Source organism: Carya illinoinensis, chromosome 12 (assembly GCF_018687715.1).
Source record: "Carya illinoinensis cultivar Pawnee chromosome 12, C.illinoinensisPawnee_v1, whole genome shotgun sequence".
Taxonomy (NCBI): Eukaryota; Viridiplantae; Streptophyta; class Magnoliopsida; order Fagales; family Juglandaceae; genus Carya; species Carya illinoinensis.
Window position 1 is genome coordinate 17263842 of NC_056763.1, and position 23541 is coordinate 17287382.

General features: G+C 35.9%; 1 protein-coding gene across 1 annotated transcript; it reads left to right on the top strand.

Annotated features, from left to right (window-relative positions):
* The first annotated feature begins 1872 nt into the window (after window positions 1–1872).
* On the top strand, window positions 1873–9522 carry LOC122289814 (LIM domain-containing protein WLIM1-like). Its single transcript, XM_043097119.1, has 5 exons — window positions 1873–2180; window positions 6953–7049; window positions 7149–7189; window positions 7356–7445; window positions 9006–9522. The coding sequence occupies exons 1-5, from the start codon at window positions 2043–2045 to the stop codon at window positions 9261–9263; spliced, it is 624 nt and encodes a 207-aa protein (XP_042953053.1). The 5' UTR covers window positions 1873–2042; the 3' UTR covers window positions 9264–9522.
* Window positions 9523–23541: the final 14019 nt, after the last annotated feature.

Sequence of the window (23541 nt, forward strand, 5' to 3'; positions counted from 1 at the left end):
TTAAAGATTACTCTCCGCTCTATTCTATTACTTTGCCTCTTTAAACTCTTTAGATAAAACCTGTTCTTTGGTTGAATTGAGAAGGGAACCGTAATAAAAGGCTGCACTTGATCAAAGAGGACTGTGGTATATTTTTTTACGTTCTTAATACAATTCACAATATATTTTATAAAATAAAAATATTTTTATAAAATAGTTTATAAAAATACTATTTCTTTTAAAATATTATAACGTAAAGTATTGTAAAAATTGCCTTTTAAGTATTGTAAAAATTGCCTTTTAAGTATTGTAAAAATTGTCGTATATTTATATATGTATATATATTATTTGAAAGGGTGTATATATATATATATTACAGTTGGCTGCTCTCATTGGAAGTTCTCGATAGTTTATTTTAAATAATTTTTGTATTTTTTACATGTATTTTTAAATATTTTTTTTAAAAAAGATTTACAATAATATTAAAAAATATTTCATTAATTATGAAGTTAAAAATAAAAATAAAAAATAAAAAATCCGACGATGCCTGTCATTTTCCAATTTGAAATTAGGAGGAGCAAAATAGCAATAGAATGATTGAGGTAGAGGAGTACAACGTGCAAGCACTCACATCACTCGAAGATAATATATAATATAAGAATGACAAAATTTTATTTTGAAGGAGGATTCTGATCTCATCATTACTGTCCTGTCCGGGTCCACACACTAGAATATTTTCCGGCTCTATGTCCCTAAACATGTGTATAGATATAGATATGAATGCCCCCACATTTATTTTTAATCCCTAACTTTTTCTTTTTGCCTAATTCATGAGTAATAACCACGCTCTTAATTCACAAATGAGCGATGGCCTTCTCTAGGTTTAAGGAAAATAGATTACAAGGTTAGTTAGAAAGTGAGATGAATCTCTTTTTAAAATTTTTTTAAAAATATTATTTAAATATAAAAAAAATAATATAACTTTTGTTTTTATAATATTTTTACAAATGGGTCTCGATTAGATTCCTATTATTATTTTTTATTTAGTAATTAATGAAGTGTTTTTTTAGTGATTTAGTAATTTTTTTAAAAAAATATTTAAGAATATAAAAAAATAAATAAAAAATAAAAAATTATTCTTCTCGAGACAAAGCTCGTGCTGGTAGATGTAGCAGTCATATTATTATTCTACACATGACATGAAACTTTTATTTATTTATTTATTTATTTTTGTTAACCTAATTAAGTTCTTATGTTAAACATTCATATATAACATATTTGTTAAAATAAAAAAAAAATAAAAAATTATGTGTGAAATTATTTGTGATGTGTGATGTAGATAAAAAAAATGAGTTTTGTTATAAATAAACAAAACCGTATTCTAATCTGCATATCAATACTAATTTCTTCATATTCAAAATTTAAATTAACATTATATTTAATAAAATCTATTTTTTGACCAATTACACCAGACTAATATACATATTAGTACGTAATTGTGCTTCCAACCAGATTTTTTAAAAAAAATAATTCAAAACTTGTACCCATTTGATATGACACTTTTTTATGTTAAGTTATTATTATTTTTTTAAACTCTTTTGCAATAATTATAAAATATTAATATTGTTGCTATTTACTCACGCGCCGACTCAAGAGAGTGGGATAAAACTCAAGAGGCAGTGAGGCACGTAAAAATCGCGATATGTTCGAATCTCTGTGTTGTGCTAAATTTACTTTTTAATCCCCACCGCGGAGCAACAAATTCCACATGGACACGTGTCATTTCAAGGGCATTAACGTAATTAGAACTTGGACCCATAGTTCGGTGTAAGCCAAACCCATCATTATTTGGACCCATGGTTACCAAATTGTCCCCGATATAATGCTGGCAATTTCTATATTGTCTGGAGTCCGAAAGGGGACCTATTTCTAGCTGTAACTAGTAAGGAATCGAGTTTTGAAACAGTCCTATAGAGAGTTCGAGGAAGAGATAAAAGTAGATTTGGAATTTTTCATTTTTGTGGTCTGGGTTTTAGATTTGTGTGTGTGGAAGATTTTTTAGCATGGCAACATTTGCAGGTACTACCCAGAAGTGCAAGGCCTGTGACAAGACCGTGTACTTGGTCGATCAGCTTACTGCTGATAACAAGGTCTACCACAAGGCCTGCTTCAGATGCCACCACTGCAAGGGTACCCTCAAGGTAACAATCCCAATAAAAGGAGAGTCTTTCTCCAATAGAGAAACACATGGGAACACTTCTTTCACATTTTCTTGGTTTTGACCTTTCTGTGTGCTCAATTCCTTGTTTTGTCACTTGTATACTTGATTATGGATATTCTCACCTGGGTTTTGTCTGTGGATTATTATTGTGAGCTTATATGGGGCACTTGGAAATGAGTATTATGTTGATGGATTGTAATACTATGTTTGGTTGATGACGGAATCATGCTTCATGATGATCATTTTTCGGATTTTGGATGGTGGTGTTGATCTTCTGACAAAATTGAGTTTTTTGGAGTAAAATCTTGACTTATTAAAAAATCTTCTCGTTAACCTGACTAGGTATGAGTTGCATAAACGAGTTTTCAGTTGGACTGTACTTTAACATAGAAGTTTGGATCAAATAGGATCAATGAAATCCTAAAGAACAATTAGGAAAGTATTTGAATAACCCTTGCCAGTATAAACGGTAAAATAGATAAGAATTTACTTGAAAAATTTGGATGCTATTTGAGTTTTTATTTTTTTCCTGAATTTAGAGAACTTAGTCAGAATTTCGAGCAGTAGGCCCCAAGAAAACATATTTTAAGCATTTGGAATGGAGCTTTCGATTGGCATTATTATGTTAGTTACATTGTAGAGACCATGAATGGATTGAAGTTTATCGGCCAAGATGGCTGGCTCAATGTGTGACTGGGTTTGATCATCAAAGCTATTTTCACAAATTATATTGGATAATTCATTCAAAAGGTATCATCTCCACCATTGATTTTAGCAATCACACACTGATTTACAACTTTGATGCGAGTGGAAGGATTAAGATGATTCATTGGGAGTGGATTGTAAACAAACTTTAGTATTACAAGGGTATGGTTTTCAAATTTCCGTTAGGTATCACAACCCTCTTTGTTAAAGCATCAGAGCAACCACACCCATACACACAACGATATCGAGACAGATAGTGAAATAAATACGAAAACACAAGAATAAAGCACATACACACGATATACAGTATTTAGCGTGGTTCGGCAATGTGCATTCGTCCATAGAGCTGGAGGGGATCTTATTCCAGAGGATATTACAATCACATAGTGAGTTACAAGCACCACTCTACTCACACAATTTTAACTCTCTCTTTCTCTAGGGTTTTTTCTCTCTCACAATATGCTCTCACACCTTTTGCTTTTATCTCTGTTCAATTTGACACTCACTGATCTACTCAAGAGAACAAAACATTACATATATATATATATAAAAAAAGGGTGTTGGAAACCCTAATATAGCAAAACTAGGTTCTTTGTTGGAGAGGGTGTTGAGGGTACCTCGAGCGAACAATCAATTAAACATTGGCTCAAACGGTCTATCGAGATTTGCTTCAGCGAACACTAGGGTTAGTGCTTCGCTCAAGCCCAACATCACACACACCTCGAGCGAATAATCTGTCTGACATTCGCTTGAGCCCACTATTGAGCGCGCCTCGAGCTAATTCACTATCTGAGCTTCACTTGAGTGCTAGGTCGAGCGACAGTTGAGCAAACTTTCTATTTGCGTCTTTTCTACTCACAAACTAGGCTTCACATACAATCCAACAATCTCCCACCGTGTTTGTAGTGTCATCCTCAGTTTGTTTCTGATTCCGGCAATCTCTTTTGATGTGGCCCGACTTGCCACAATTCCAACAAGTGATATGCTTCCTAGATCTCATCGTGTTCATGCCTCTATTCTTGGAACTTGACCTGTCAAGTCCCCGGCCCCAATCATCAACACTCAAGGACAAACCAATACTAGAAAACTCGCTAGAGTCTTTCTTGCATGCTTCCTCAGCAAGAATCATGTCACGTAAATCATCATATTTCACTTTCATCTTGCTGGCTGAATTACTTATCGCCATCCTCATGGCCTCTCAACTATTTGGCAATGATACCAACAGAATCAACGCTCTGATTTCATCATCAAACTCAATCTCGTTCAAAGACAATTGATTTGTGATAGTGTTGAATTCATTTAAGTGTTGGGCAACTGATGTACCTTTCGACATCTTCAGATTGAACAGCTTCTTCATCAAACGCACCCTGTTATTAGCCGTCGGCTTTTTATTCATACCTGACAAAACTTCCATGAGATCCACCGTGGTTCTCTCCTTAGTAACGTTGTGCGTCACTGATCTGGAAAGGGTGAGCTGAATAACCCCTAGAACCTATCAATCTAGAAGATTCCACTTAGTATGGTCCATGCTCTCCAGCTTCAGTCTCAATAGAGGAAGGTAGAGCCTCTTCCCGTAGAGATAATTCTTGATTTGCATCCTCCAATGACCAAAATTTGTGCCATCGAACTTCTTGATTTCAACCTTCACGTCTTCTCCAAACATCATTCAGCCCTAAACTCCAATCTTGGAGTTCTGATACCAATTGTTGTGACGAAGCACCAGAACAACCACACCCACACACACAATGATATCGAGATTGACAGTGAAATAAATACGGAAACACAGAAATCAAACACAGAGCTACAAGAGATCTCATTCTAGAGTAGATTACAATTATACAATGAGTTACAAGAGCACCACTCTACTCACACAATCTCAACTCTCTCTTTAGGGCTTTTTCTCTTTCACAATATGCTCTCAGACCTTTTCCTCTCTCTCTATTCAATCTAACACTCACTAATCTACTCAAAAGAACAAACATTATATATATATATATATATATATATAGAGAGAGAGAGAGAGAGAGAGAGAGAGAGAGAGAGAGAGAGAGAGAGAGAGAAGGCGTTGAAAACCCTAATACGGCAAAACTGAGTTCTTCGCTCGAGCGAACACTAGGGTTAGTGCTTCGCACAAGCCCAATATCATGCACATTTCAAACGAACAATCAGTCTGATGTTTGCTCAAGCCCACTGTCAAGTGTGCCTCAAGCAAACTCGCTGCCTAAGCTTCGCTTGAGTGCCAGGTTGAGTGACAGTTGGGCAAACTTTCTGTCTGCGCCTCTTCGCTCAAGCGAACACTAGGGTTAGTGCTTCGCACGAGCCCAACATCATGCACATTTCAAACGAACAATCAGTCTGATGTTTGCTCAAGCCCACTGTCAAGTGTGCCTCAAGCAAACTCGCTGCCTAAGCTTCGCTTGAGTGCCAGGTTGAGTGACAGTTGGGCAAACTTTCTGTCTGCGCCTCTTCTGCTCACAAACCAGGCTCTACATACAACCCAACAGCCACAGTGAAGTGGCGAGCTTAGAGCTACACATGATTGGAAATTCGTGGAATATCCATTTTCTTAAAGCTGCACGGGATTTGGAAATTGGCACCCTTTCTGATCTGTTCAGTTTGCTGTATGCTATGAGTATTGGTAGGGATGCAATGGATAGCAAGAGATTCATTCTTTTTTCTTTTTATCAATAAACAAAATTTTATTGAGATAGGATGAGATTCATTCTTGAAATACTAAGTTCACTGTTAGATCTATGTACAAGGTCTTGTCATGTTAGAAACATAATCCTTTTCCTTGTAAGTGCATGTGGAGAAGCAAGGTGCCTTCCAAGGTTGCTTTCTTTGGTTGGCATCACCTCTTGGGAAAATTCAGACCTTGGAAAACTTGAGGAAGCGTGGGCTGATTGTTAGGGATTGGTGTTATGTGTGTAAAAGACATGGCAAATCGTTGGATCATTTACTACTTCACCTTGAGGTGGCAAGGGTGTTATGGGATGAGATTTTTAGCAGGATGGGATTGGTGTGCTTAATGCCCAAGACAGTGGTGGATCTCTTTGCTTGTTGAAGACACCTTTGGAGTAATTCTCAATATGCTGCTGTAGTAAATGATCCCATCCTGCTAAATTCCCAAAACTCTGGCCGTTCCTCTCAAGCCAAATTCTTCTATGAGATCAGAAATGCTCATTGGATGAACTTAGACGTTTCTTTTTCGATACCTTATATCTTTGGGCTTCAGCTATTGTATTCGATGACGCTAGTGTTATTGATTTTCTTTTATCTTTTTCTAGTTCCTAATTTGTAATTAGGCATTCGCTTTTGTATACTTCTTGTGTACTTGGGCTAATCCTATTTTCTTGATTCTATAATATCTTATTTTACCTATTAAAGAAAATTTACATTCGATAACTGCAGCAGTTGTGTCATACTTTGCAACAACAGCTATTTGTAAATATTGTCTGCTGAATAACCAACTAAAAGTTTTCTTTTGATTCTCTCAATCCAACCTTCACTTTGACAATAGGCCAACATCACAAACAAAATGAATGGAATAGAGAGCAACTCACCATCGATGCCTCTAGATTTATCTGCTTCATGAACGCATTTTAGATGGGGAGGTTGATGCCTAAATGTGGCATGTAAAGTTTTTCAAGTAGCACCCTGATTTCATGATATCAATTGCTACATCTTGATGTGCTTGAATATTGAGTTGCACTTATTGGCTGCTTTTTGAAGCAATGAACTGGGCTCATTTAAAACATTTTTAGTTTGTTATGGTGATAATTTCAATATGGGATATGCTGATTGATTTATGTGTGAGATTTTTTCTTACTAAACAATAGATAACCTCTTTAACATTCTCAGTTGGCCAAGGTAACTTGTTAGTGTTTTTCACATCTTTCTTGCACTTTTGTCATCTTTCAATAATGATGTAGGTTCTTGATATTCTGGGCTATACTGTGTCTTAAAAGGTCCTAAAGTACGTAGAAAACAATTCTTTTTTCTGCTTCTACCTTCTACTTAATTCCCCTTTCTTTGATGTCTTTGCAGCTTAGTAATTATTCCTCCTTTGAGGGTGTATTATATTGCAAACCTCACTTTGATCAACTGTTTAAGATGACTGGCAGCTTGGATAAAAGTTTTGAAGGTGATTGGCTGTTATTTTGTTGTTTCATGCAGATTCACTTCTGCTTTTATCTGATTGATGAGTTGATTTATATGTTCCTTTTCCTTTTCTCTTCTACAGGCACTCCAAAAACTGTTAGAGCTGACAGATCTACCAATCAGGTGCCTAAAAACCCTTAATTAGATCATTTTTCTTTCTAGTCATCGCAATTTCTCGTCATAGCAATTCCAGCCATGAAAGGAGCGAAGTGTTCCTTGTAATTAATATGGAAATCCTTAATCGTTACTTATGTTGTCTTATTTTCTTATTTTGGGTGGAGCTGTGCAGGTTCAGACCAACAGCAAAGTTTCAAGTTTGTTTGGCGGAACTAAAGAAAAGTGTGTTGCTTGCAGTAAAACTGTTTACCCAATTGAAAAGGTATATCTTAGCAGTTCAACATTCACTTATGCGATCTATATAAGTTGATTTTATTATTATTATTATTTATTTATTTAATAATATAAGGTTTTGGGTGTCTACTCAAGCACTAAAGTTTATTCTCGTCAATCCAAGTACCTTGTATGCTCTTGTATGTATGCTCGTCGTTGCACTAAAAAGATTGAAAGAAGAAAAGAGACGAGTTCAATTTGTTGTAGTTGTTCTTTTTCTAGTCCTTCAAACAAATTTATGACAACATATCACATTTTGGTTGGCAGATATCAATAGACAATAGGTTATAATACACGATATCAGATGGATGGAGATTCTGAGAAAATTGTAAAATGTGAGAATCCATAATAGTTTCAACGATGTGAGTGGAAAACATGCAAGTTGTACATCTATCAAAACCTCTGATTGCTGGAGGAAAATATTACAAAAATTTAGGAAAATCACTGCTCAAACAACCTTAAGTGGAGTCATGAAACAGTCCCACCCCCTCCACCCAGACCCCTCTCCCTTCCTCCTATACTTCTTCATATTCAACTATCTACCCCTTTTCCAGCTCTCCCTTACTCTACCTCTTTTCTTTTCCTGCCCCCCTTTTTCTCTTTTACAACATTCCATCCACGTACCTCGCCACTAGAATCACTGCTGTCTGATTACCCTTGCCAACCATCAGTTGGGCCATCCCAGCAGCACATGGCTGCCAAGTACCACCAACGGGCGTAGGTGGCTGCCGTGCACCACCGCCAAGTTGTGGCCTCCAAACCTATTCTGATCAGATTTTTTTACCAGTCTCTACTAGCATGACTCTAGTTCATTTTGTGGCCTTTCTCTTCTCATTTCCCCAATTTCCTCCTCCCTTCTGTTCAGAAGTTAAAGCCTCCAAGTTGCCACCATCTGCACACTATAGCCACCACGTGCCCCCCTAGTCTGGCCACCTGTCAATCTAGCACTCTACTGTCTACATCACTGGACTAGAGATTCAACGTGCGTAACTGGCCCACACGCTCCCTTTCCGATAGCACTTTAAAGGGTTTGCTTCCTACTCCGAGGGACAATTTCTCTTTAGCCAAAAAGTCGACTATCATTCTTGCATTCTTGCTTCCCTTTCGAGGGTTATGGAGGATGAGGTCATGGAAAGTTTCACTTGATGCTCTGAAGTAGTCGATTCCAATACATTCCCCAAACAGATTTTAGTTTCAGTATTATAATCCCCTAGCAGGATTGCATAAAAAACTCCCTTTTGTGGTGATCCTTTCATGCCCTGTATTTATTGTAATGGGCTATTTATTGGGCAATCCCTTCCTCCTATATATCTCTCTTTAATATAAAATGGAAAATGCTGCTCAAGAAGAAACTGAAGTTATAGTAGTATTTTTCGACATATCCGCAGTATAAGTAATAAATTGAGGTTATACTGTGGGCTAAAGATTGCTCTTGTTGGTGCTTGAAGAAGTCAGCAAGCTGTTAAGCACATTCAGAGTTGAGAGAGAGATGGCGCATTACCCTGATTGTTTTTTATACTTTCTCCCCTCTTTTCTTTCTCATTTTCAGGTGGCAGTTGATGGTGTATCATACCATAAGGCTTGTTTTAGGTGCACTCATGGAGGCTGTGTGATCAGCCCATCAAACTATGTGGCCCATGAGCATCGTCTCTATTGTAAGCACCACCACAATCAACTATTCAAGGAGAAGGGAAACTTCAGCCAACTTGGTAGGCACGAAGAAGTTGCAGGGGAAGGTGAGAAATTCAGCCAAACTGACAAGCATGAAGAAGTTAAGGTGGTAGCTGACAATGTGGTGGCAGAATAACTACTATGAGAAATTTATATCCCTCAGATTGTGGGTTTTGAAGCAAGAGTTGGGATGCTCTGTTGTAGTGTACGAGAAGAGGTTTTGGAATGCCCTTTCCTTAATTTATAGGTAATGTGCTACTCGGGTATAAATCATTGATAGAAGAGTCGGTATGTTGTTAATTTTGCGAGTGTGAGCTTTGAATGGATAATACAGAGAGAATGTGTTTATTTCCTTTAATAAACTGATGTGTCGAGCCCAGTTTTCCTTTTTTTCACCTTTGGTTTGAAGCTTGATGTGGTTTCACGTTCTATAGCTGGTGTGTTTCTGCTCATTGCTATTGACTACATTTTTGCATTTGTCATCTTTGGCACTCTGTAAAACGCTGCTGAGCCTCGACCTCTATGACTTTCAAACGCATGAACATACCCAAACAACACGATAGCTATGGCCTTTTGTAGTAAATTGATATATTGCCTTAGCTAGTCATTGAAAAAGCATTGTGTTCTAGTTCGAAGTTGCATGTGTATCCGAGATTAGTCAGGAATTTATTCTGAACAGGCGGCGCCAATAAAAAGAGAAACTAGTTTGAAATATTATCTTATGGATTTTTGTTGTACATGCTGCTCAGATGAATTTGTGCACTGCACTCGAAAGATGTGCACTCGAAGTTTGGTCTTGGAACGTCTTTGCCAACCACCTCATGATCAGAGCCTATTCCAAGCTCTAGAATCTCGGAGAGTCCGTCCATTTTTCAAAATGTTATTGTTAAAAGGTCAGTAATGTCTGTCCTGGAAAAGTACAGATTTATCTTTGTGATTACTGTGTAGGTGTCACAGTAATGCCTCAATGTGTGTCCAGTAATGCATCCCCTGTTTGGGAATATAGAGGGTGCTTTGAGAGTTGTCGAGAGAATGCCTGAATGTGTTCTCGTGGTGTAGTGCCTGGATAAAACATGAGGAAGGGACATTTAAGCCCTTGGATATGCGAACATTGAGTAACTTGGAGGTTAGGGAATATATTTTGAAATTGGTGGGAATAGATTTTAATTTATAATGGAGACGTCGCCTAGATGCTCTTGGTAATTTAATACCTTCGCAAACGGTATACATAATACTTAAAGCAAGTAACAAACATTAACATAGTATGTAAAACAAGTGAAAAAATAAATGTACTTTGAAATTCTACTTTTATTTAAACTAGTAAGATTAATTACAACCTTAAGATTTACTTGAATACATCACTTGAGATTCCAACTTGGTTTCAAACAAACAGGGATACATCAGAAAAATAAGGGAGTACTGATTTCTCTATGATTTTCTCTCTTATACAGTTTGCTTTTTGGTTACTGGTATTTTTTGCCATGTGTTTCTTTGTTTACTAATCTTCCCTTTTATAGGGCTGGGAGCTAGGAATGCTCACTAGAATCTTCCGACTGTGGTCGATCTGGAAATTTACCCAGAAGAATTACTATAGGTCATAAGACAGTTTTCTACGGTCATCCAAGTTGATTAACATGATTCTCAATTTCATGATTCCCTCCTTTTCGCAAGTATAAAGTCTCATGGATACTAAAATGGGAATTTGCCAAAGAACAAGATACTTGTATAAGAAAATTCTATGTAAAATGGTGGGATTAGTTCAAGTTTCATTGAGTTATCATACAAGTTCATAAAGAATTCCCATCACCAACAGACCTGTCAAAGTTCCTTGCAGAAAAAGCACGACTCTAAATAGTCATGGAAGAAGTCAAGACTAAGGGAGATCTGCAAGAGACCATGTTACAAATTGAAGAAGCACAAAATGAGACATCTCCAGCTTGCATCATTCTCAACAGGTTCAGAATAAGAAAATGAGTCATCAATAAAGCTTAGCTAGAGTCACACTCCTAAATCTAGGCTAAATTCACGACTGAGTAAAGTTTTCCAAGAAGAACAAGATCCCTATTCATTCCTAAGTGAAGAATTTTTGCGCTAGAGGGAAGATAAGGTAAAAGTAAAAATGTAAAGGAAAATCAAGTCACTGACACTATTTATGGAATGTTAAAGTCTGACAAAACAATATTAATGAACAGTACATCGACCAGTGATCAAATTCACCCCAAGTCTGTATAAGATTTAACTACCAGAAGATTATTGCTACAATACAATAAACTTTTGGTGCTACAAGTCAAAAGCAAAATAATGTGATAGAAGAGAAGTAAAGTGACCTCTGCATGGTAGGAATCAGTCTCACTTTGGTAGAGAAGGACCTTGAACCATGCTTCCATATAGTCATAATAACTAAATGGTTCTTCATGATCTTGTAGTTTCTTGAGGATAGATGGGTGAGTTCTCCATTATTTTTTAGAAATTATACTTCAAATGTATAGCTTGTAGAATGTTATTTTTCAACCAGTGGGGTCAAATTTATCCATGATAGGGTTGAACATGGCTAACTTAGTTAGTTCAAGGGTTAACTTGTAATACTTGATAGGCTTAGCTGGGTGAAATGGGGAAAAATACCATTTCGGAGGATAAAAATCTTTGGCCAAGTCTCTTAGATCTTTTATGTGACTTTGATCAGGTTTTGTTCTGAACAGGTTACTTATACACTGCTTAGGAATGTATGTCGACTGTTTTTTTGGGACATAAGGCATCCTCTAGCTATTTGGTTGACTTTCGAAATCCCCAACCTGATATGGGTTTTTCGGCATGGATGGTCTTAAACTTACATTTTGCTGAGGAAGTCAAAGCAGACTCATAGGTGGGTCTGGCAATTGGTCCAAGGGCTGGTCTTGCAATTGGCCCGAGGACTTGATATATGTTTTGATTGAATGGTGACTTGGGGAGATGATGAGTGTGCGAAAGTGCACTCTATATACCCTATTATTAGACTAAAATGTTAAAATGTGAATAGAAATCATAGGAATTAATGTGTATTCTTAAATTGAATTTCTATTTATGTTGAAATACTCCTAAGCAGTTTTTTTATGTCTAATTTCAGAGTTTATAAAAGAGCAAGTCAAGCCCAGTCAAATTCAAAGGAGGACATTCATGGGGTTTGAGAGCAATTTGGAAGAAAAGAAAAAGAAAAAAATCACAAAATGAAACCACAAGAAGTCCAAGTCCGAAATTCGTTAGGAGACAGTCTGGACATACTTTAGTCTTTTGACTGTATCGTTTTACTCATATATCGGATTGATGCGATTCTTGATGCATTGGAAAGCTATCTTAAAGGGCTATAACTTTTTCTCTAATAAGGATTTCCAAATTCGAACTCCTGAAGGCTGTACGTGGCTGCCAAGATAAGTTCTAAAATTTAGGCGATTTTTTTATGCGGAAAACAAGAGGACATTAGTGTTTCTTTCTTACCCTATATAAGCATATCATTAGCACGAAATGGAGGGGAGGAAGAGGCACAAGAGGCAGATCTAAAGAGAGGAGAAAATCACTTCTATGGCCACCGTTCGCTTCAGTTTTCTCTGGAGATTTTTGTTGTCCATTATATTTATAGGTAACTAAATTCTCAAGTAGGGTTAGGGATGAACTTGCACATTAGATGGTATTTCTAATTTATTTTTAGTTCATGTATTTGATTTTCAATTGCTAAAACTCTTTTGTTTTATCATTCTCAATTTATCGTTGATGTTTTCTTCTCCGAATAATCATAGAAGTTATTGTGTTTATGGATTCAGTCATGCTTTTTCTATTGAATGGATTAGTTCTTTGATTATGTTTAGATCAATTATTTATCTATATTGATTTAGTTTTTTGCTGCAATATCGCTTCCTGAGTATATTGTCGTCATTGAATTTTATCAATAGGGGTAGTAATTCACGTTTTTTTAAAAGTGGTGAATGTTTTTTCAAAGGGTTACATTTGATTTAAGTCTGGTTTATAAATCTATATCTTCCGATTGGGAATTGCGGGAATTGAGTTCCTAATTAAGTTATCCAATAAATTAAGAATAATTAAAATACCAGATTTGTGTAAGGGATTCCCGACGCTCTACTGTTTGTCAAATTTGAGTAATTTTTTCTGTTAATCACTTTGCTTCAATTGAATTTACATTTAAAATTAATCTTTGTTCTCTATTACTTATTTAATATTTTTTCTTTAGTTTCTTTGTTCCTCTTGCTATTCTTTTAATTTGTCTCCTTGTGGAATCGACACCCCAAAGCTGTGCTACAACTACCGCGTTATTTTTTGGGCGTAATCAAATTTTGGCGCTGTTGCCGGGGAGACAGTAGAAAAATTGTGAGACAGTTTTTCTTTTCAACAGTTTGTGAAGGCGGTAACTTCGTTCCCTATTTTAGCTTGCTGCATCTTTTTTTTTTCTTTTTCTTTTTCTTTTTATAGTTTTTTTTAGTGTTGGATTTTTCTCTACCTTGCATGCACAGGTATAGAAACGCCTTGGGTCGGTTTGCTTGTAGACCTGTGTTAGAGTCAGAGTTTAATTTTTCTGATCATTTGTTTGATAATTCTTCTAATTTTGAGAAAATGAGTGAACACGAAGATCAACCCACTAGGACCCTTCAGGATTACCTCCACCCTACACGCACAGCCACACCATCATGCATCATGTTTCCAGCAAATATTCGCCAATTGGATTTTAAAACAGGGATGATACAGTTACTCCCTACTTTTCATGGCTTGGAAAATGAAAATCCATATGTGCACATTAGGGAGTTTGGGGAAGTAGTTGCGAGTTTTCATAGTCAAAATGCAACTGATGACATTGTGAGACTTAAGTTCTTTCATTTCTCTTTGAAAGATAGAGCTAAGAGTTGGCTATACTCATTGAGACCACGATCTATTGGGTCATGGAATGAGATGACTCAGGTCTTCTTTAATAAATACTTTCCCCAACATAAGACCAATGCTTTAAAAAGGCAAATCTCCACCTTTGTACAAAAGGATAGTGAGACTTTGTATCAGTCTTGGGAGAGATTTAAGGAGCTATTAAGTATGTGTTCTCACTATGGATATGAGAATTGGCGCTTAGTGAGCTATTTTTATTAGGGACTTACACCTAGAGAGTGTCAATTTGTGGAGATGATGTGTAATGGTGAGTTCTTACAGAAAGATCCTGATGAGGCCATAGAATACCTCAATGAGCTTGCTGAAAAAGCTCACACTTGGACTGGATCTAGTGCTACTGAGAGCACAAATAGGTCACGACCTGCAGGAAACCTAAATGGTGGTGGAATTTACCATCTCAGGGAAGAAGATAACCTAAAGGCTAAGGTTGAGATGCTCACTAGGGAGCTAGAGGTGTTGAAGAATAAAGACTTAAAGCCAACACACGTGGCTAATCATGCAGAGTCTTTTAGACCATGTTTTGTGTGTGGCGGGGTAGATCATCTTGCCCAAGAGTGTCCCACATTTGCTGACATGAGAGGGATGTATGAGGAACAATGTAATGCCTTAGGTATGTACATGAAGCATGTTGCACCTTTCTCTGATAACTACAATCCTGGGTGGCGTAATCACCCCAATTTTAGCTAGAAGTCTGAAAAACAACCGCCTACACAACCCCCTAGATCATATCCTGCACCATATCATGCACCTTCATCTTCTAGGAGTCCTTTAGAAGACACTTTGCATGCTTTTATTGAGGCACAGAGTAAAACTAATCAAAAATTTGAATATTTGATTATGCAGGTTGTTGAAGAAAACAAAGAGATAAAGAGTCATATATCCAAGATAATGAGCTCCTTAACTGTGAATGAGCGTGGCAAGTTTCCTTCTCAAGCTCAATCCGCACCCCAAGGTCAGCATATGGCACAAAAAAATTTAAAAGAAGTCAATGCCATTATGACAAGAAGTGGTAAATCCTTACACATTCCAACAACTGATAAGCAAGAGGATGTTGAAGAGGAACAAATCAATGATAGCACCGAGTTCCCCAAGGATGCCGAGGTAATCAAGAGTCCAGTTAAGGTACCATTTCCTCAAGCTTTAAATCTGGTATGCGAACTTTGGATCCTAGTAATAAAATCTTGAAGAACCTCAGGCAGGTAAAGATTAACCTTCCTCTTACGCATGTTATTAAACAAGTTCCCACTTATGCAAAAGTTCTTAAAGATTTGTGTACAGTTAAGAGGAAGTACCATGTTAAGAAGACAGCATTTCTGATAGAGTAAGTTAGTGCTCTAATTGAGCAGCGAATTCCTCCTAAGTACAAGGATCCTGGTTGTCCAACCATTGCATGTAATATTGGGAATCATGAGTTTGGGCAAGCCTTGCTAGATCTAGGAGCTAGTGTTAATTTGATGCTTTATTCCATTTATTTGCAGCTTGGTTTGGGTGAAATTAAGCCTACTTCATTCGTGCTTCAGTTGGCTGATCGTTCAGTTAAGAAACCGAGAGGGATAGTTGAGGATGTTTTGATCCAAATTGACAAGTTTTATTATACTGTTGATTTCTTAATTTTGGACACTCAATCAGTTGTTGAGTCTAACTCTAAAGTTCCTCTCATATTAGGTAGACCTTTCCTTGCTACGGCTAATGCACTTATAAATTGCAGGAATGAGTTGATGAAGTTATCTTTTGGAAACATGACCATGGAGGTCAACATTTTCCATATTAAGAAGCAGCTAACAGATGACGAGTGCCACCAAACGTATATGATTGATGCACTCATAGACAAGGGAGTTCACACAACTCATGATTTTGATCTCCTTGAATATTCCCTTGTGAATTTTGAGTTTAATACATCTGTTAGTGATTCATCTAATGTTATTGATATTTGTGTTGTTTTTTATGAAACTCAGGATTATGGCACACAGGTTTGGCAACAGAAATTTGAGGAGTTGCCTAAGAAATGTGGAAAACAGATTCCTGTAAGTATGAAAGCACCAAGAGTTAAATTGAAATCTTTGCCTAAGTCTAAAGTCTATAAGGTTAAAATGAAAACGTTTCATGATAAAAATATTCTTAGGAAGAGGTTTAAACCTAATGACCGAATATGCTTATATGATTTTGGATCTCACAAGCACAAAGGAAAACTTCGGTTTAGGTGGACTGACCCATTTCTAGTGAAAAATATTTTTGTAAATGGGGTGGTAGAAATAGAGGATCCTAAGGATGGTCGGATCTTTAAAGTAAATGATCAACGCCTTAAAATATTAATTGATAGGCAAGTTCCGGAAGTGGAAAACATTTCACTTGTGGATCCAGTCTATCAACCTTGACCACACTACCAAGTATGTGTTTCTTTATTTATTTTGTTTTGCTTTGTTTTGTTTTTGTTTTTTCTTATTTTCTTTCTTTTCCTTTTTGTTTGCTGTTGTTTTCTTTGTTTTTGATTGCAGGATAGTTTCATTTCATCATTTCAGATTACCATCTTTGGTGTTTAGGGAGCTACCCACGTCACTCATCAGGTGTATTCTACTATTTTCAGTTACTCCCCATTCAATTTTGATTCTTAAACATTGAGGACAATGTTTCATTTAAGTTGAGGGGTGGTGGTGCAAATTCAGTATTTAAAATGCTTGTTGGAACTCTGTGGCATATTTTCATGTGTCAAATTTTTTTTAATTTGCATCACACGTGCATCATTTTCACATGTGTACTCATTCTCATTCATAGTCATCTTCGTGAATTCACCAAACCCACCAAATCATTTTTTGCTAAAACATTCACAGAATTCTTAATGCACTTATCTAAATTTTGTGGTAAAATGGTGGTTTGACACATGTAGCTAGAGAATTCTTTTGCTTAAGTATTCATGTGAGTTTGGAGAGGATTAAGAGCATACAAATGCAGTAAATTGTGATAAGCGTTCATTGATCTGTTGAATTAGGCACTTCTTTTGAGAATATCATTACATGGTTTGCGGTACAATGGTGAATATACTTGGGATATGACGAAGGTCAACTTAGGATTAACGTTTGAGCCTTTCAAGCTATCCTTTCCATCATAGACCCCTAGTAGCCAACTTTGAGCCAATAAAACACTTGTAGATTTTTCTTTTCATATGCCCATATCATCCATGCCTCTCCACATTGGAGTATAACCTATACACAGATTTTCTTACCCTTTTTACTTCCAAGTGTATACTAGGTGTGGAATTTATATTTTCTTTCTTTAATTTTATCATTTTCAATTAAAAAAAAAAAGAGAAGAAGAAGACGGCAGAAAAAAAAAAGAGAAGAGTACAAGTTGCAAAGTGTTCAATTGAGTGAGCTCCAAAAAAAAAAAAAAAAAAAAAAGAAGTTGGTATAGATGGAAAGAATACAAAAGTGGCATGTGTTTGTCCATCAAATTGTTTAAAAAAAAAAGGAAGAAGAAGGAAAAGCATTATTATTTGATGATCTAAAAAGTTGGAAAGTATATTAAGTGAGAAGTGTGGTCTATTGAGATATTTAGTAAAATTCCATTTGTATATACTTGGAAGTTTTTGAATCTCTTTCATCTTTTTTTTTTTTTTCATATAACCCCAAAACCAAGCCACATTACAACCTTTTATGTTGACCATTCTGATCCTAAATAAGCTGTTGGAAAGATTGATGGAAGTCTCATTTGTTAGTATTCCTATCATAAGATCAATGTTTGCTTGTTGCTTGTACATAATTGCCTAATTTTCCATGAGAGTGTATATACACCCATTGTCAACTCCATAGAGACAGCCCTTACACGAAACACTATTATTCCCGTGAGTTATGAAGTTGAACCTTTTGCTTAAGATGTTCTTAATGTTGCGTGTGTCAAGATTAGTGGTACGATGGTTATGGCTTGGAGAATACACACACACACTCTGTGGATTGCTATAGGTGGATTGATCTTGATGGGTTAATGGATTCTTTAGATTGTTTTGATATGTGAATCTGGAAAGTGTGACTTGATGGCCTTTATGTGTGATTTTCTTTGGTCTCTTTCGTTGTTTTGACATGAAAATTGCTAGGGACTAGCAAGGAGTAAGTTGGGGAGTGTGATGAGTGTGAGAAAGTGCACTCTATATACCCTATTATTGGACTAAAATGCTAAAATGTTAATAGAAATCATAGGAATTAATGTGTATTCTTAAATTGAATTTCTATTTACGTTGGGATACTCCTAAGTAGTTTTTTTATGTCTAATTTCAGAATTTATAAAAGAGCAAGTCAAGCCCAGTCAAATTCAAAGGAGGACATTTATGGGGTTTGAGAGCAATTTGGAAGAAAATAAAAAGAAAAAAATCACAAAATGAAACCACAAGAAGTCCAAGTCCGAAATTCGCTAGGAGACAGTCTGGATATACTTTAGTCTTTTGACTGTATCCTTTTTCTCATATATCAGATTGATGCGATTCTTGATGCATTGGAAAGCTATCTTAAAGGGCTATAACTTTGTCTCTAATAAAGATTTCCAAATTCGAACTCCTGAAAGCTATACGTGGCTGCTAAGATAAGTCCTAAAATTTAGGCGATTTTTTTTTATGCGGAAATTAAGAGGACATTAGGGTTTCTTTCTTACCCTATATAAGCATATCATTAGCACGAAATTGAGGGGAGGAAGAGCCACAAGAGGCAGATCTGAAGAGAGGAGAAAATCACTTCCATGGCCACCGTTCGCTTCAGTTTCCTCTGGAGATTTTTGTTGTCCATTATATTTATGGGTAACTAAATTCTCAAGTAGGGTTAGGGATGAACTTGCACATTAGATGGTATTTCTAATTTATTGTTAATTCATGTATTTGATTTTCAATTGCTAAAACTCTTTTGTTTTATCATTCTCAATTCATCGTTGATGTTTTCTTCTCCGAATAATCATAGAATTTATTGTGTTTATGGATTCAGTCATGCTTTTTCTATTGAATGGATTAGTTCTTTGATTATGTTTGGATCAATTATTTATCTATATTGATTTAGTTTTTTGCTGCAATATCGCTTCCTAAGTATATTGTCGTCATTGGATTTTATCAATAGGGGTAGTAATTCACGTTTTTTTAAAAGTGGTGAATATTTTTTTCAAAGGGTTACATTTGATTTAAGTCTGGTTTATAAATCTATACCTTCCGATTGGGAATTGCGGGAATTGAGTTCCTAATTGAGTTATCCAATGAATTAAGAATAATTAAAATACCAGATTTGTGTAAGGGATTCCCGACGCTCTACTGTTTGTCAAATTTGAATACTTTTTTTGTTAATCACTTTGCTTCACTTGAATTTACATTTAAAATTAATCTTTGTTCTCTATTACTTATTTAATATTTTTTCTTTAGTTTCTTTGTTCCTCTTGCTATTCTTTTAATTTGTCTCCCTGTGGAATCGACACCCCAAAGCTGTGCTACAACTACCGCGTTATTCTTTGGGCGTAATCAGGAGACTTAACTGGTATTTTATACCACGTGCAGGGTTGACTACTAGTTTTTCGAGCTCTTCTTTCTTAGGTGTTTTGATTTTACTCTTACTTTGGGAGGAATATGGTTTTTTGTCACTCATTTCTTTCTGTAAAAATTCACGAGTTTGGAAGTTAGGAATTGAATTTTGATCTTCCTTTATATATTCTATATAAAAATAAAAATACTTAAAAATGAACTGCCATCTTGTAAAAACTTATTTTGATGCTATATTTCTTACAGTTTTTTCTAACAATTTTTATACTTCCACAATCTACTCTAACTAAAAATTTTAGGTTGAAAAGATCTTGCTGAAACTTTGATATACATAATACTATAGATAAATTTCTTTAACAGTACTATAATTAATTTGAGCAAAGTTCAATATGCCATAATGGGATCGGAAAATTTATTCTAGGGATCCAGGTATGAGCTTTTGTTTGAGGATGTCATCGTAACCTATCTCATAGGCTTCTGTTTCTATGATTTTGAAGGAGTCTGTAGAGGGATGCCAAGACAGAATAGTGTTCGGACATATTTTTTAATTTCATGGACCAAGGAAGTATGTTCTTGTGTCCATGGTGGAGGATTATTTTGGAGCCTATCAAATAAAGGTTTGCACTTTTTTCCCGAGATCTTGGTAAATTCTTAAATATAATTCAAGGACCCTAAAAACCTCTACAACTGAGTTTTTTTTTTTTTTTTTTTCTAGGATTTGTTATGAAAACTTATCAGCAAATTGGATTGCCCTATTTAGAGGGTTGATTCTCCCTTCATAAATATTATACTCTAAGAATCTTATCTTAGTCTGGAATAACTTTACTTTAGTTGATGAAACAACTAATCTATTTATTTTTATTACTTTAAATAGATGAGGACATCATCTATATATGCTATTGAAAAATGGGAGAATGGGCTAAAGATTTCGTTCATTGTATTTTGAAATTCAATCAGTGCATTTTTAATCTAAATGGCATTACATTCCATTTATAATAATGTCCAAACGAGGTTGTAAAACAGTATTATATTTATCTTTCTCGTGGATTTGTATTTGCCAAAATCCCTTTTTTATGTCAAACTTGAAAAATATAATGACTTGTCATATCCGATCAATCAAATATTTTTATTTGGAATCGGATGTCTAATCCATTCTAATACTTTGTTTAGTAGCTTGTAATTTATTACTAGTCTTGGTACACCTTGTTCTAATTTAGCGTTTTTTGAATATAAAAGGTTGAGCATGACCAAGGTGACCTACTTTTTCTTATGATTCCCTTTTGTTCATGAATTTATGTTTTACAAGATTTCATTAGTTCTTCATTCATCTGAATTGGGCTAGCTTTAGTAGGAATGTTCCTCTCATTAAAATCTTTTATGTATGGTAGTTTTACTACATGTTTATTTCTATGCCAAAAAGCATTTGAAATGTCTAAACAGACTTTCTTCTTTCCTTTTTTCTTGAAATCTTTCAACCTTTTGTTGAAAATTTTTATTAGTTAATTGTTCTTCAAGTATTTTGTATTTAATTTCTTCTTTTAAATAATTTAAGTATTTTGTCTTGTTTTGTATGAGATTGATTTTTCTTGAAATGGATGCTTCTTTTAGTGTATGTATTTCCCTAGGTTCTGGTTTGTTTGTGAATTCAAAATTTACTTCTATCCTAAGACGATCGTTGTAATTACATTATTATCTGTTATAAATTGATAGAGTAAACGCACAAAAGGGTTTCCTAATATAACTTTATTTTCTTGCGTATTTCTTTTATTAAAAAAAATAATAACTCAAAGCATGCTCCATCTATTGATAGTTTGTAATATATCTTCATTTTCTTCCTCTTTAGTGCAAGGAATATATTCTATTTGGGGAATATATTTTTTATCTTGATGAAAGACTTGTTGTTTTTCATAAAATTCTTGGTTAATGTTTAATTAAGATTGTTACTTCTTCTTGTAATTTTTTACTTTCATTTTTTAATGACATTATTTATTTCTTAATCTGGCTTATTTCATGTTGTAGATCCTGAAGGATTAAGGATTTTTGTGTTTTTGTGAATTTATCTATCATTTTATTTAGATTGACTTGTGGCTCAGGGATAGTCTTTTTTGTTGTTTCTTCCTTACTAAGCAAGTCCTTAAATTTTATAAGGTATTGAGCTTTTAATTTACTGTCATCTACCTTCTCTATTAAATCTATTAGTAATTATTCTTATTTACTTAATATTGATAATGTTTTATTTTTACAACATGTATCTAGACATCCTAATTCAATATCTAGATTGCTAGATTCTTCTACTTCTACTGCCAGATCCGTAGTGCTAGTATCTTCTTTTAAGATTTTACTATTAGAAGTGGGAGGGATATTTTCAGTTCACACTAGACTGGGCTTGGACCAGGTCCAGGAATCCCAATGGATAGGATGTAATAAGCCCTCTAAGCAATAAAAGAGGAAGAGGGCCCAATGCCCAGGAGGGAAAAATGATCAGCATGGGAGCTGGGACAGCGCATGCTCTCACACAACCTTGTCTAGATGGCCTACAAGGATGCAACGCTGCATTAAATGTGTAGATACGAGGCACATACAGGAGAACCTGGCTGAAGGTAATGTTCCTGGTAGAATGCCCAGGTAGTGGCCGCACTAACCCACCTGCCTTAGGGGACGTGACTCTGAAGAGCCATGTCGCATTAAAAGTGACAACATGGAACCCTATAGGAGAGACAGATGCCCCTAACGCAGGAAGTGTGCCCCACCTCAAGAGGAAGTATAAGAGCTCAACCCCAGGTCAGAAATTGACTCTCACATATACTTACATACAACAATTCTCTCTAAAGTTCAGAAAGCTGAATTAGGCATCAGAGGTGTCTCACCACCCCCCGAGCTCTCACGTTCTCGTGTGTAGAAGTATTGAGCCCAGTAACCAGTGTGTGAAATATGTAGTTAACAGTGGTACTATTTGTGGGATCCTTATAAAGTAACATATCCATTGCATGTTGGCTACAATGCAATCTTAAGAAACCAAGGATAGGACACATCCTCGAGAAATATGGATGAAAGGTTCGCAAAAATAGGGGAGCACAAGAAGAGAATGGCAGTGGAGATGGAGAATCTCTAATAAGAAAATGAAATCTTAAAGATAAGGAATGACAGGTCGGGAGAAGACGCCGAGCCAAGTTAAAACGAGCATGCCGAATCACGAAGAGTCAAAGGAACATATGCCAATGAAGAAGACAAGAGAAAGATGCACCACGAGCTACGTAGCCTCATGGATAAATATGAGGAGATGGCTAAAAGGATGGGATCATTGTTATCAGTTGACTAGTTACTCACTAGCATGAACCTATCCTACAGCATGGAGGTAATGGTAGCACCACCGCCGCCGAAGTTCAAAGTTTTCCAAATCAAGATGTACATTGTATCCAAGGAATCCTTAAACATATGTGGATCTTTAAAGCCCATATGACTCTTCATGGGTTCTCTACGGAAGTAGCTTGCAGAGCCCTCCCTCTGATTTTAAAAGGTACGGTGAGAGGATGGTTTGGAGCGTTAACCCCAGGCTCAAACAATGGGTTTTGAGAATTGGCCTAACTGTTTTTGACATAGTTTATGGCAAGCAGGAGGAGGACCAAAGCCTGAGGGCATATCTGGCTTGGTTTAACAAAACACATATGATGACAGATGACCAGGACTATAAATCATGCTGGTGGCACTCGTGGGAGGCATTTGCCTCAAAACCCATTCATGATAGAGTTGGCAAGAAAAAATCCCACAACACTGTGGGAGTTCACGGATAGGGCGGACGATTTCATCAACGTTGAAGACACTCTCAATGCCCTGATAGCACCAAGAAAAACCTAATTAGAACAAACGAATAGGAGGACCAACATATCGGGTTAGGTGAAAGCCCTGGAGAAACCTAAAATGGGGCAACACAAAAGAAGGCAAGAGGAGAACATGTCTTAGAGAGGACAATGCACCAGACACACATACTCCAGTT

Coding starts and splice junctions, on each gene's coding strand:
- LOC122289814 (XM_043097119.1), top strand. CDS start 2,043: ATGGCAACATTTGCAGGTACTACCCAGAAGTGCAAGGCCTGTGACAAG. Junction 7,050..7,148: donor CTTGGATAAAAGTTTTGAAG/GTGATTGGCTGT, acceptor TCTCTTCTACAG/GCACTCCAAAAACTGTTAGA. Junction 7,190..7,355: donor CTGACAGATCTACCAATCAG/GTGCCTAAAAAC, acceptor GGAGCTGTGCAG/GTTCAGACCAACAGCAAAGT.